This window comes from Schistocerca nitens, chromosome 11 (assembly GCF_023898315.1).
Source record: "Schistocerca nitens isolate TAMUIC-IGC-003100 chromosome 11, iqSchNite1.1, whole genome shotgun sequence".
In the NCBI taxonomy this organism is placed as follows: Eukaryota; Metazoa; Arthropoda; class Insecta; order Orthoptera; family Acrididae; genus Schistocerca; species Schistocerca nitens.
The window spans coordinates 19,091,637-19,105,868 of NC_064624.1; the positions used below are offsets into that span (position 1 = coordinate 19,091,637).

The 14,232-nt window shown below is 37.8% G+C and overlaps 1 protein-coding gene across 5 annotated transcripts in view; it reads left to right on the forward strand.

Moving 5' to 3' along the window:
• Window positions 1-14,232, forward strand: part of LOC126213256 (zinc finger protein 253-like) — a 167,790-nt gene that overhangs the window by 53,965 nt on the left and 99,593 nt on the right. For all 5 annotated transcript variants that reach the window (XM_049940907.1, XM_049940910.1, XM_049940909.1 and 2 more), the window contains one exon: window positions 7,343-7,408. In XM_049940907.1, coding sequence (XP_049796864.1) covers window positions 7,343-7,408 — 66 coding nt within the window. The remainder of the gene's footprint in view (window positions 1-7,342; window positions 7,409-14,232) is intronic.

Below are 14,232 nucleotides of genomic sequence, written 5' to 3' on the forward strand. Positions count from 1 at the left end.
TTTTGTACCGATCTTTGATTTGCTATGAATATTTGCATTTTCATGTGATTAGTTGCTGAAAGTATCGGCTGATATTTTTATTGGAAAAGTATTATGCAGTATTTGATAATTAACATCTCAGTTTGATAATATGTATTATTTGAGTAACAGTTAAAAAATGTGTCTAACAAGAATCAAACCACCACCTTTGTGATCACAAGTCAAGGATGCTAGGTACAAGCTGTGAATGGCTCTGTTAAAAAAATAAATAAATAAATAAATTGTTGTGCTAAACAGTATTTGGAAAACTTGAGTGTCCTTTTTGAGTTTTATTCACAAGTACAGTGTGCTGACCTTAAAAATGCAATGGGAATGAAGAAACTGGCATAGAACCAGTCTGTAGGGTCCCCTTGTAGACCAGACTTGAGTGCTTCTGTATCTGAACAGGGATGATAACACACCAGCAGAGACCTTGTATTAGCACTGATGTACAAAAACTTTAGGTTTAAAGTGAAGCACAACTTGGGTTGTTAGAAACAAGGGAGTCTTTCTTGGGAATAATTATTTGGTTTTTTTACTGAGGCAAACAATTTTACGCATTACAGCAACAAATATGTCAAAGGCCTTAGGGCGAAGAATATGTAATAATTTGTAACAATAAACTGCTTTCTATGAGTGTGATGTCACAACTATTTACATTAGGTTCGCTTGACCAGTTGCCAGTGGGCTCATGCCATGCACAGTTGACTCACCCGCTTCCTGATACTTGAAGTGTTGCTGTTAGCTGTATCGGTAGTGGCAGCAAGCAACCAGATGCTAATGAGAAAAATTTTTCTCGCATACCATAGCTGCCAGATTCGCACATGCGCAGAGTTGTCCGAGTTGTAGTGCAGAGGAGATTAGTCTCCACGTGACATATGTTTGCATTAAGTGATTTCTCTGTTTTCTCTTGGTTTACAGCTCCCACGTCGAAAACAAACCGGATTTCGGTGGCTGGGAGCTGTCAAGTGAATTAAAATATATTCACATAATTACGAAGGGCAAAAATATATTATTAGTTTCAGTTTTCTGATTTTATTTCCATGTCATTAGCAGTCAAGCATTAATCACATTGCAGATCAATGAAGTTATTTTTGTCAGTTTGCTAAAGAAATTTGGCTTTATTAATCTTTCCACTGAGGGAATCAATTTATTTAAAATGAAGAGTTTCATTGTACAGTATTGACTAGTTCCAGCTGTTCGCTGAATTTCAAGTGCATGTTTTCATCTTCTACCCTGTATGGCATTATGTCGTAATAAAGAACCAAATACAAGATAGAACAGTACTTGTACTTCAAGAACATTAACATCCCAAAAACCACATTGAAAAGCTTAATATCAGATGGGACCTACTTCATTGTGAATCTGGAAAAAACCAATGTGCATTTCAAGCCGAATTACACATTTTAGTATGTTTTACAAAATGTTTATGTTCTTGGAGTATCCTCTGATGTCCAGTTTCTTTTATGACAGAATGTAAGCTCTCTTAGTGCTTTATACATACAAACATGCAGATATCCTACACACAGCAGCTGTGCATGTGCAATAATGCCTGTTTTCTGACGCTCTCTGGCAACTGCTAAATTGAATCTATTTCTGACAGTCTTGGGGTAGTATTGCAAACGGTGGTTCAAAAAGCGTTACTTTCAAAGTAAATTTCTTTTCCAAGTTGAATTATGTTATGTGTGAGAAAGTGGGATGAATTTCTTAAATCATAAAGCGTTTAAAACTGAACACTTTGAGGACCAGCCACTTACAAGTATTTTGAGCCCAGAAGACCAGACATTTATGTCATTATCTTAAATTTACTGGCACATTTGTGTGATGTATCTTAAAGTATAACACACACGAAAAAGATCACTATTACATGTGAAAGCTTAGCTTCTTTTGTAGCTTATTAATTTTAGAGACCATATTATAAGTGAAAACTTAGCTTTTCTTGTAGCTATACTATGTATATTAATGTAAACCATTAACTTTTCCTCTTTGTGTGTTTGCGCTACGTAACAGTGATCTTGCTATTGGCTGACTGTAACATGGGTTCTGTGCTCTGCATATCTGCTGTCATCAGCTGACGAGATCACGTGGCATGAGATACGACTGGCTTACAAAGGGACATCACAATCTCGATTTTCAATTCTCTGGGAACGAACGTGCTGTGTTTGGTGAAATTTGAATTTATACTTTCGTAATACGAAAATATACAGCATATATGTTGCTGCACATCAAAGGTCTTTCCAAAACTTCTCTTTTTTTTTTCTTCAAAAGTATTTTCAAAACTTCTCTCCCCCATTTTTTTTTTTTCCTGGGAAGTTCTACGCCAGTGTAGAAAATGTTAACCATTCAAAGGATTGATAAGTTTTACAGTTCTGAGGGAAAAGTCTACAGAAAACCTACTGTCACTTAGCACAGGAAAAGTGTATTTTTGCCTGGGAAAAAGTATACTTATTAAACAGGATATCTGGGGGAAATCCGGTAATAATCCAGGACTTTTTTTTCCTTGTCCGCGTATACACCTTGAATATTGGATTGATAGATCTCATTATTTAAAGAATCGCACAAGTACGTAACATATGCGTACACTGGTAGAAGTTATGAGTATGTGTGTGGCCACCATTTCTGGCATAATTTGTATCAACATTAGACAAGGTGCTCAGATCAGATCATTTAATGCGTATGTTGTTGATTTGTTAGTTGCACCAGTACATAAAAACAATAAGTGCAGGTGTTAATGAAAGTCATAGAAGCCTTTCAGAAATCTAGAGTCACTGCCAGTTCCTAAAAATACAAATTTGGAAGTAATGATCACAACAATGGGTATTTTGCCCAACAAATTAAAATTCGTATAGTAAAATCTTTTCAAGACTTTGAAGTAAGAAGTAGTTTGTCTTTTATGGACTTATGTTTATTTTATTGCTTATTTATACAGAATCTAGCTTCAAACAGAGATACCTCAAAAAGTCTGCTTAAAAAGTGTATATGGGAAGTGTGAAGAACTAAATTTCCAGTAGCCACAGCTGGGATATTATATGCAGTGTAAGTTCAAAGTGTGTCTGCAAGTTATTGTAACAAGCAATGGTTCCTTTTTGACAATCAGTCAAGAACTGCAGAAACTGGTGAACTCTGTATAATGGGAACACCACATACAATTTTGTATTGTTTTTCGAGATGACACTGCAAATGTTAATGTAGGATGCCATTGTTCATTATGAAACACAAGCTGTATGTGAACACTTGCATTACAGTAATTGATATGTGATCTTTCCTGTACCTTTGAATGTGTAGATCACAAAACTGTACTAGGAAATCTATCAGGTATGGATTTACAGGCACTCCCCCTGCATGAATGCTATTGTATTTTCAGAACTGATTACAGGATTTCATCTTAGCAAATGTTGCTCTAAAGTAAGACTGTATTGGAAGTAGGAGAGCATTAAGTACAGTGTGTCACAAGTTTTGGGGGTTGGTCCATTCCTGTTCTTAACCTATAATATAATTTGACTGTGATGTATGAGCACTCTTTCAAAACTGTTATCTTACAAAAACTCAGGTTTTGCATTTCCAAACCATTAAAAATGACTTACCAGGAACAGAAAGTAGTGGCATACATTGTTGTGGGTCCATGTGTGGAGTTCCTGGGCATCTACATGGACAGTAAACTGACGTGGCACCAGCATGTGGATAAGTTAATCAAGAAGCTCATTTCTGCCTCTGTTGCATTCAGAAATCTCTCTCATTATGTTGATCTGCAGAAAGGATTGCTAGCGTATTTTGTGTACATTGTTTCAATTCAATCCTATGGCATAAACTTCCGGGATATTGAAGCTACAGCAAAAAAAGTGTTTATTCTATAGAAGCATGGAGTGAGAATATTGTGTAAAGCTGATAAATGACCACCTTGCAGAACCCCATTAATGGGCTGTACATGCCAATACATACACTCACTGGGATTATTTGTGCTTAACAACAAGAGTGAATTAAGGATGAACTCAGCAGGTCACAAATACAATACTAAAAATAGAAATAACTTCTATACAGCTAATGTATCCCTCTCAGAGATTCAGACCAGAGTTTTATATTGTGGTGCAAAAATCTCTAACAAGTTGTCAGAGAGCATCAGCCAGGAAGTAGAACATTGTCAAATATTTAAACACAGAGTAAAAGAATATATCTGTAGCCAACAATTTATCAGAATACTTGGACTCATAGATGTAAAGTATGTGAAACAGTAATATTTGTGTTAGATATAGCCCATTTTTGCCACTATAAAGACAGCTGATTCTGGTCCATGTGAAGTTACGCAATGCTGTGCCAGAAGTATCAGACAAAAACAGCAGCTATATACTATTGGAGGAGGAGCAGTAGCCTTTTTTTCAAATAGATGTTTTTTTCCTAATATAGATGTATAAAATAAATTGGGAGTAATTACCATAATTACAACTTCCAGTAGATTAGCTCTAGCTGTAACTCGTTGTTACTGTACTTTTCAGAAGTAGGCAGCAGTGGTTGCTTCTACCTGTTCATGTATAAGTTAACTCATTACACATCCCTGGAGGCTCTCCTTCATGTTGGGATTGATTGAATAGGATGTGCAATTGAATGATTATTCAGTATGTTTTACTGCCAGAAATACCAGTTGCCAACTCTTGGTTCCATATCTCAAAGTACATAGTTTAGAATTCTCTAATATCCATATAATTTTAGCACTAAAATTGCTAAGGAAAACTGAACAAGTCAGTAGAATAATGGTAGAGAAGGGAGGGTGTAGAATGTGTAATCAGTTTGCATACAGGACCATGCAAACTGCTCAAAGCAAATACAAACAGCTGTAATTATCCTATACAGTGCTATATGTTGACAAGAATTACAGAGAATGTACAAGAAAGCTGAAAATTTTGATACATTGTATTTATAGGTGTTCTACATTATTCCCTTGGTTACTCGAGATATTCTGTATAACTCCCTTTGGTCACAGGGAAAACATCAAAGCAATAATCTGTTTCATATCATGCATTCTTTGAGGAGTCATGCTGATATGCAGTTACACATGAAGGCTTTTCTGTACCCTATATTCACATGCTATACCAGTTAACCTTACCACTTATGTAGAAAACTGCTTATCACTAAACATGAGTTTTTCAGCAAATGTTTCTTCTTGCATGGTTTTCAACATTGCTGTAACATAATTCATGTGTTCAATATAGTCTTCCTTTTACAGTTTCTGTGAAATTTTAATTATGTATGGTTTCATTTTCATCTTTGTTTTAAAATGCCAAACTATTGTTGCTGCTAGTTGTAGCTCCATACCAGCTCTGTATGTCAATTTGTGTGTACTGTGTTCAAACAAAAAGGTGAATTTTTTTTCAACATTTTGAGTGGGTACACTTAGCAGGCTGGTACTTTTTCCTTTGCACAAATGTCCTGTTTCCTCCTCCTTCCAACAACATCCATAAATTTTGTTTACATTTAATATTACCACAGATGAAATCTTCTCTGCTCTGTGATGACAGGATGATAATTGTTTAATTATGACATATTAAATGTCTTCTGAAAGAGATCTGCCACACAAATACCACACAACATATGCTGCTTTTCTTTTAGAGATCAACTGCACACCATGCAACATGTGTGATCAGTAATATTGCTATGTATAACTGGCTCTTTATGTTTGATAAACCTGCTAATTTTCTATCAAATCTGGAGAAGTGAAATCATGGTCTCATGGTGATATGAAGTAATAAAATCTTTTGCGGTTCCTGCTATATCAAGTGGTTAGATCCCAGTCAGAGTTTCTTGGTCTATGGAATTGCTGTAGATGCTACTATATAAATGTTCAGTTCTTGCAGGGTGCAGCAGGGCAGGTTGGTCTGTCATGATGTATTTAACAATCTGTCCACCTACCTGGATAGACTTCAAGTTGTCTGCCCTTTCACTCTGTGATGATAAATACTGGTTTAGCTGACAAAAGAAGAGTTTATGAAAATTCGTCTAAATAGCTACCACGCAAAAGCCACGTAACCCAGTCCATGGATAGTAGCTGAAAGTTAGTTAAACTACCAAGCATTTGGGATTTGTTCATGACTCATTTTAAAAAATGTCTAAATTTTAAGTTGGTTTATTGTCTTTAAAACATGGTCAATGGCTATCAAGTTTATATTTAATATCCCAACATCAGTTGTGTAGTGTTACTGTCTGTATCTGTTGCAAGTTCACACCCGAAAGCAGTCAGAAGATATTTAGTCTGACTCGATATTTTGAACCTTCTATATAGTCGCTAACCCATGAGTACTTGTGAGTTAACACATTCAGTTGTACAGTAGGCTTTTTGTAAAGAAGTTCTCACCATAATGTCTTGTAATCTGCACAAAACATGCCATGTGGAATTTATGTACGACATGAGATGTTCACACACAAATGACTCCTAAAATAAACCAGTCACAAAGCTCAAACTTTCATAGAATACTCAATGCTGTATTCGTTTTTCATCAGCAACATGAAACATGTGCATTTCCTCATTTTGGTACAAATTTGATCGGCACGATTTAACATAAGAGTTTACCAGAAGACAGCTCCCAAACGACTATCTCGACTCACAGATCTCAGGCACAGAGCCCTACTCAAACACTTGGGAAATGCTGAATTCCTGTTGGCTAGTACATTAAGCAGCCAATCAGATCATCTTGAGCACTTATATACTTCTGTCAGCCAGCCAGATAACCACAAATAATTTAGACTATAAATTTCATAATTCTGATACTAAATCAAATGTAAAGAAAACAAAATGTGATGCCTTTCCACAAAATAAATTACTACTAAGTTTAATACTGAACACCACTTCTGGCTGCCTTTTACAAAATCAAGCTCACTCAGACATATGTCACAAATCCCCCTATGGCACAACAACTTTCTCATGCGTACATTTACATAGTTTTAACAAAATATTGCATTCTCACTTTACATATGTCCTTCATTCACACTCTGTCTCTCCAAAACACTCACACAACCAAAACACTATGAAATAGTAATTTTCCAAAGTACTTTTAATTACGTCATAAATCTGTAGTAATGAAACTAAATAAAATTCCAGGAAACTAGATTATATGAATGTATCCTCGTGACTGTAGTTTCAGTAGATACTATAGACGAATTCATTACAGTCACTAACTCAGTTTGACAATGCCAACATGGTTATTATGCGTTTTACATAATATTTTTGTATCTCCAAATTCATAGAGTGTGTTTTCTTACCAATAGTGAAGTAATTATGATAAATTTGATTTTCACACATTTTATTTGATTTATTTGAATTTCAAATTTGTTGTAGGTTGGCACTTTTGAAGAGATTTCCATCCCCGATTGGAATGTGCATATTAAGCAGGAGGTGGATGAGGTATGTTGTTTGTAAATATTTACCCCTCTGATAATTTTTTCCATGCTTTTTTGCCATAGTTGTTCACTAAGTATTTAGTAAGGAATACTTTCTCAAAATTTTGTGGACTTGTATTGTCATATTTGATTTCTAAGATCAGATAAAAAATAAAAATGTGTTAAAATTGTATTCTCTTAGAACTAACCTATAAATAGTAATAGTCATTATAATAATAAATTTCTTGGGTATTATAAATTTGGTGTGACCCTAGCAAATAATTTTGTTATAGGTATTGTGTTGTGGAGTAGGGTTAACATACCAGTTCCTCATATATAGTATTAAGAATTGACATTTTCTGAAAGAAGGGAGCACTTAACATAGTAGGTGAATATAGGGTTTATGTTTATGCCCAGTGTAATATTAGTGAATTGAGGATTAACAGTGGATTAAGATGAGGTTGTGATATATCTCCTACTTTGTTTGAGACACGTTGACGTAGCACTTAAAAACTGTAACATGAAAGTTTGGATCTGTAATTATGAAACAGGCTTGTGTGTACAGTTACAAAGCAAAATTAAGCCTCAAAAGCTAATGGATTGTGAGACAAAATAGCCAGCTAGTACTTACGTCCAGTAAAGTACTGTCAATAGACGCACTTAAAAGTGACACACTTGTTAGCTTTTAGAACTAAGTTTTCCTTCCTTGGAAGGAGAGTAAGGTAGGTTGGGAATGTTGAAAACTAAGGGCAGGTCACTCAGATCTGTTGTCAATTTTACTTTCATATTTGTCTGAATCTTGTATGCTGGGTGCCCTGCTGTTTATATGTATTTGATAAAGAACGTCTTATTATACACAATGAGCTGCACTTCAGAAACATTTATCTGCCATGCCAGTACTTGGGCATGTAGCACATCATCAGTGGCATCTAATAAACAAACAAATGTAAGCATACCTAAATCCATAACACTAGAATGCTGTTTATACACTAGACTAGAAGAATAAAATTACGAGGGGCGTTCAGAAAGTAAGCTCCGATCAGTCGCGAAATGGAAACGACTATGAAAACCCGATAAAGCTTTGCACAGATGTGTTGGGTAGTGTCTCTAGTATAACCCCAGTTAGCATCACGTCACTCTTCTCATTTCTGAGCTCGCAGTGAGTGCGTAAAGATGTCTAGAAAATAGTGTCTGCCGCCAAGTACGAGGGCCTGGTGAGAAATTTCGCCTGAAGCTATGCAGCTAACATTACATAACTGTCGTGCTGTTTCTTCTTCAAGACAATTCTCAGCCACATTCTGCAGGGGCAATGAAGATGCTCCTGCGTCGTTTTCAAATGGAAATGTTAGATTACCCACAATACAGTCCGCAATTGTCTCCCCCTGAGTTTCATCTCTGTCACATGAACCGCTGTCTTTGACGACAACATTTTGACACAGACAACGAGGTGTAGGCCAGCGTGGAGAATTGGCGGAAAGCACTGGCGGCTGCCTTCTATGATGAGGCTATCGAAAAGTTGGTACAACGCTATGACAAAAGTCTAAGTCAGAACGGCGACTACGTAGAGAAGTAGCTGAAAGGTGTAGCTAATTGTTACAAGTAAAACATTTCTGATGTTCACTGTGGTTTCAATTTGGCAATCAATCGGAGCTTACTTTCTGAACAGGCCTCGTACTTACATACTGTGCACATCATTCTGAAATGAAATGCCAGTCAAATGTAAAATCTTTATGATTATTAAAATGACATTCATTTAGAAAACAGAACACCATGAATATTTATAATTCTGTGCATAACCAAGCTTATGTGAGAACTGTAGTGTCTATTATCTCATGGTTAAAAAAAACTGAGCAATACACATTGCACCATGTACAAGGGACAGTGAAATGAAATCAAGACACATGGAAAAATATAAGAAAATGTTTATTTCAAAAATAACTGTTAAAACAGATCTGACAAGAGACAAAACAGTCAGTGTCTTCCCTATGGTACCATTATTATTCCTAGGTGTGGACCTCTTCATCTCAAGCAGTACAACATGTTGAGAAGTTGGTTTTGACTACAATGCAAAAGTTTTTCTGGGAAGCCCTTATACTTCTCCATACAGTCCCAATCTTTGTCCATGTGATTTCCCTATTTTTGGTGCCCTGAAGAAAGACATTCGCCACCATCGATTTGCTTCGGATGAACAGTGGCATGGCTGGTTATGACCGTGGTTCCATAGCCAACCACAAACATTTTTCTGTGAAAGCAATGGCTGTCTTGTCTCACGTTAGGAATATCAAGTGTAGTAGGAAAGACATTGCTACTTACCATAAAGAAGACATGTTAAGTTCCACACAGGCACAATTGAAAGATAATTACAAAAATTGTTTAGCCACAGTGTTCATCAGTAAAAGAGAGACAAACGCCATTCATACACACCAGCTAGCATACAGCGCATGCACATATAACCACCAACTCCAGTGTCTCATGCTGGAATGCCATCACAACCAAAATTCTATAAACTGTTTGCTTGTGGATGATGTCACACCATCAGATGATCATTAAATTATGGGAGAAATCTGAAAACCTGTATCAGTATGATAAGTGGACTGTGTCCATTGCCTGCAATGCAACATCTGTTAGAACTTGTCGTATGATGTGCTTGATAAATTTTGTGATTGCAGATTTACCAAGAACAATAGAACCCACATGAATATCTGTTCATCACCCACCTGTTTTGTTGTTTAAAGTGTGCTCGGGAATCACTATTGGAATTTTCCATTCAGCAAAGTTGAATTTAAATACATTTTTGATGATTAGAATGTTCTTTATAAATCATTGTGTAGAAGTGACTCCATAGAATTTGCAGTCTGCATGTGTATGCATGTGGATGGAGGGGGGGGGGGGAGCAGGTATGCATGGGGTGTGTGTGTCAGGTATAGTGTGTCTTTCATGAATAGATGTGTAAAAGACTTATAATGCGAAACTTGATCCTTGGTATAAATCATTTGTCTGTAATGGAAACAAACACACACACACACACACACACACACACACACACACACACACACACACACGGCAGTTGCACTGGGGCCTGACTGTGCAGATACATGTGGCCGTACGGGGGGGGGGGGGGGGGGGGGGAGAGAGGGGCAGAAGCAAGAGGGACGAAGAGAGATTTAGAGAAGGGGAAAAGACTGTAGATGCATTAGTGGAATACAAAGCATGTGTAGTGCTGGAGTGGGAGCAAGTATGAGGATAGGTAGGGAGAGGACAGGGACTAATGAAGGTAGAGGCCAGAGGGAGGGTTACAACACATCCTTTGTTCCAGTAACCACACTGGCCTCAATCTTTGCTAGTCTGTATCCTCGCCCTAGCTATCCCTTTCCCTGCTCCCACTCCACCACCATTACACGTACATCCTATTCCACCATGCACCCACAGTCTTTTCCTCTACTCTGCAGCTCCCCTTTCCCCCCTTCCTTGCCCCCAAAACAGCCCGAAGACTCTGCACCTAGCAGCTCATTCTATCCCCATCACATCCCTGCAGACTGCCACAAGCAGCACATTATCATCTGCAACCCTATCCTGCTACACCTCCCACTCCCTGCCCCATGCCCCCATGCCACATCCTTACCCTTACTGCCAGACCCATCCCAGATTGCTACATGTCAGATGCAGGTACAGTTTGCAATCGGGTCCCAGCCACTGGAAACAGTGGCCATGCGTGTGTGTGTGTGTGTGTGTGTGTGTGTGTGTGTGTGTTCTATTTTGGAGGAAGGATTGGTTAGATGAAAGCTTAAATATTTAGTCATTTCATTACACCTGCCTGAAACTCAACAGCTCCTCTGTGTGGTGTGTAGCACTATCCTTTTCGTGTTGTTACTCCATCCTGTGGGCATTCTCGTGTTTCATAATTAGTATTGTTCTTTCTTGTCGACATCATAAGGAGACTATATTTGTACTCTCCTTATGACGTCGACAAGAAAGAACAATACTGATTATGAAGCACGAGAATGCCCAGGATGGAGTAACAACAACACGAAAAGGATAGTGCTACACACCACACAGAGGAGCTGTTGAGTTTCAGGCAGGTGTAATGAAATGACTAAATATTTAAGCTTTCATCTAACCAATCCTTCTTCCAAAATAGAACACACACACACACACACACACACACACACACACACACACACACATACGCATGGCCACTGTCTCCAGTAGCTGGGACCCGACTGCAAACTGTACCTGCATCTGACATGTAGTTATGACTATATTTGTACTCATAACTTGATTTTTTTCTGCTCTAAACCACATACCATACCATTTGTTTTGAGTTCACTACCAACTCCATTAACACTGCCTTTTTCATAAAATTGCCACCGTGTTAAATATGATAATATTATACAAAATGTTATCGCTTTAACCGCACAAGGCTTTTTCCTAATTCAAGAAACAAAAAAAGTACAACCTAATACATATCAAACATTACTTAAGATATAAATAGTTCGAATTTATCTCTTGTATGAAAGGTGTTTTTGAGTTTTAAGGGTATTTACTTGAAGTTCATAAAATCTAGGTAATAATTAATCTCTTTTAAGAGTATTTTCAGACTACTTTTGTAACCTGTGACAGAATGGTATGAACTTATAAAGATGAAATCGACAGTTGGAAGTTTTAAGTAGGTGATTATTGGCATGTGATATGATTTTCCCTAGTGTTTCATGCTTTTAAAACATAGTTGCATTGAAAATGTTATTACTATTTTTAAATAATATAGACTTCTACAATTTACTGTGATGGAATGTGACAGTAAAACATACATGTTTTGATTGCATTAAAAAGATATGTTTACATTAAAGCACAACAGTTTAATTCTGCATATTAGCAATATATGTACTAAAGAATTTATAAGAACACAAATACAGACAGTTAAATTCAACATAACTTAGAAACTTGCCATCTCTAATTCAAGAACTTGTTTTGTTATTGGCATGTACAAATAAATTACAATTTTCTCTTGTACATTTCAGTTCTACTGCAACAAATTTACCTACTATAATCAAGGACTTAACCATTTAACTGCTCTGGACATGTTAACGTTCGTGCCTTTGTACCTGTCCCTGTATGCTCTGAACGTGTTTATGCGTGCGTAAACACATTCAGAGCGCACAGGGACAGGTACATAGGCACACGAGTTAACACGTCGAGAGCAGTTAAAGGGTTAAAAACATTTTTTGTAAGCTTGGTCCTTTGGTAGAATGAGCCATGCAGCAAGCTCACAATGATCCTATTTAATGTGAACCAAAGTCTGCACAAATAACATTAAAACATGGATAATTGAAAATAAATATGCACTTTGGTCCAAAAAGCTAAACGGTGGCCATGTTTCTTCAGTACACTCATGGTTCATCAGTGTTGTAAGGTTGTTCTGGGAGACAAGTTTTTTGTATAGTTTAACTGAAGAATTTATTGCAAAAAGCATCAGCTGCATCTCTGGTGGAACTTAAATTTCTCATTGTGAACAGAATGACAGTACTCATTTATTAACAGGATAGGGGGATATTCTTCACAGAGAGGAGACATTGAGTCACAGACAGGCCCAACAAAAAACTGTTGAGCTTTTGGCCAAGAGACCTCTTTCTGCAGTCTGGTCTCAGTGGCCAGAGACAGTGCTTATGTGTATGAGGGTTGTGTTTTTGGATGAATGTGTGTGTGTGTGTGTGTGTTTTCTACTGTAGAAGAAGACATTTTGGCTATAAGCTCAGATGTGTAGCACTTTCTGTTGCACCTGTCTGTGACTCAATATCTCCTCTGTACAGTGAGTAACAATCTATCCTTTTCATAATATTGTCATATTCCATAGAAATGTTTTAATTGAGTCTGTCATAATGTCAAAGGATTACATTTTTCATGTTGCATTCAGAATTTCATAGACTCCTGGTTTCTCTAGTGACATTTTGTCTGTAGCAGGGTCAGGGTGTTCTGAGTGGTATTGACATCATAGCATGTCACAAAGGCATTGCAGGATGGTAGACATTGCAGCAGGTGTAAAGAACGAGCTCCTCAGCTACCAGGAACAACGGAAATAATAACATGGTTAATTTATCAGAATTTATACAGCCATAGTAGTCAGTCCTCCTGTGGTGTGCATTGACTCTGGGTCACAGTGCATGCTTGGATCAGCATGCATCAGAAGGGGATGGCCACCAGCCTGAAGCCACTGGACCAGGCAGGCAGCTGTAAAAACAGTAAAGACTGTGTGCCTTCGAGGTGTGGAACTGAGTTAGACATGTCGATGCCAAGCACGCATGACACTCTGGTGTAGGTCAGTCATGCCATTACACACAGTCAGCAGCTTGCAGTGGACTTAGTGGATGAGGCACTCAAGTTTGAACTGCAAACCAAGGACACCTGGAAGACAGACTGAGGTTAGTTGATGTCAACCAGCAGCAGGTCCACAGCAGGGAAGCACCAGTTCAGCTGCTGGCAGCATCAGAACTAGATGTGGTACATTGGTTCATGGCTAGTGGAGGCAGTGTCTAGCTTAGGTGAGACGAGATGATCCACTTCAGATTGACAGTTGGAGTGAAGTACTTTATGATGTAGGCTACGGTCAGTGACAGATATTGGGAGACCAGGGAGGGTAGTACTTGTGGTCATTTGACGTGACCCTGTTATGACAGAATGACACTTTTGGTCACATAGACCATGGAGGCAGCGCAGTGCCAGGCTCCAGTATGGTGTAACCCAGGTCACTACTGTGGCTGCTCAGATCCCATACTATGCAGGATCGACTATTTTCCAGCCTTGGCAGCAAGGTCCATTGTAGAGTAACCAAGCTTGCTTTCATGCTGGAACAAG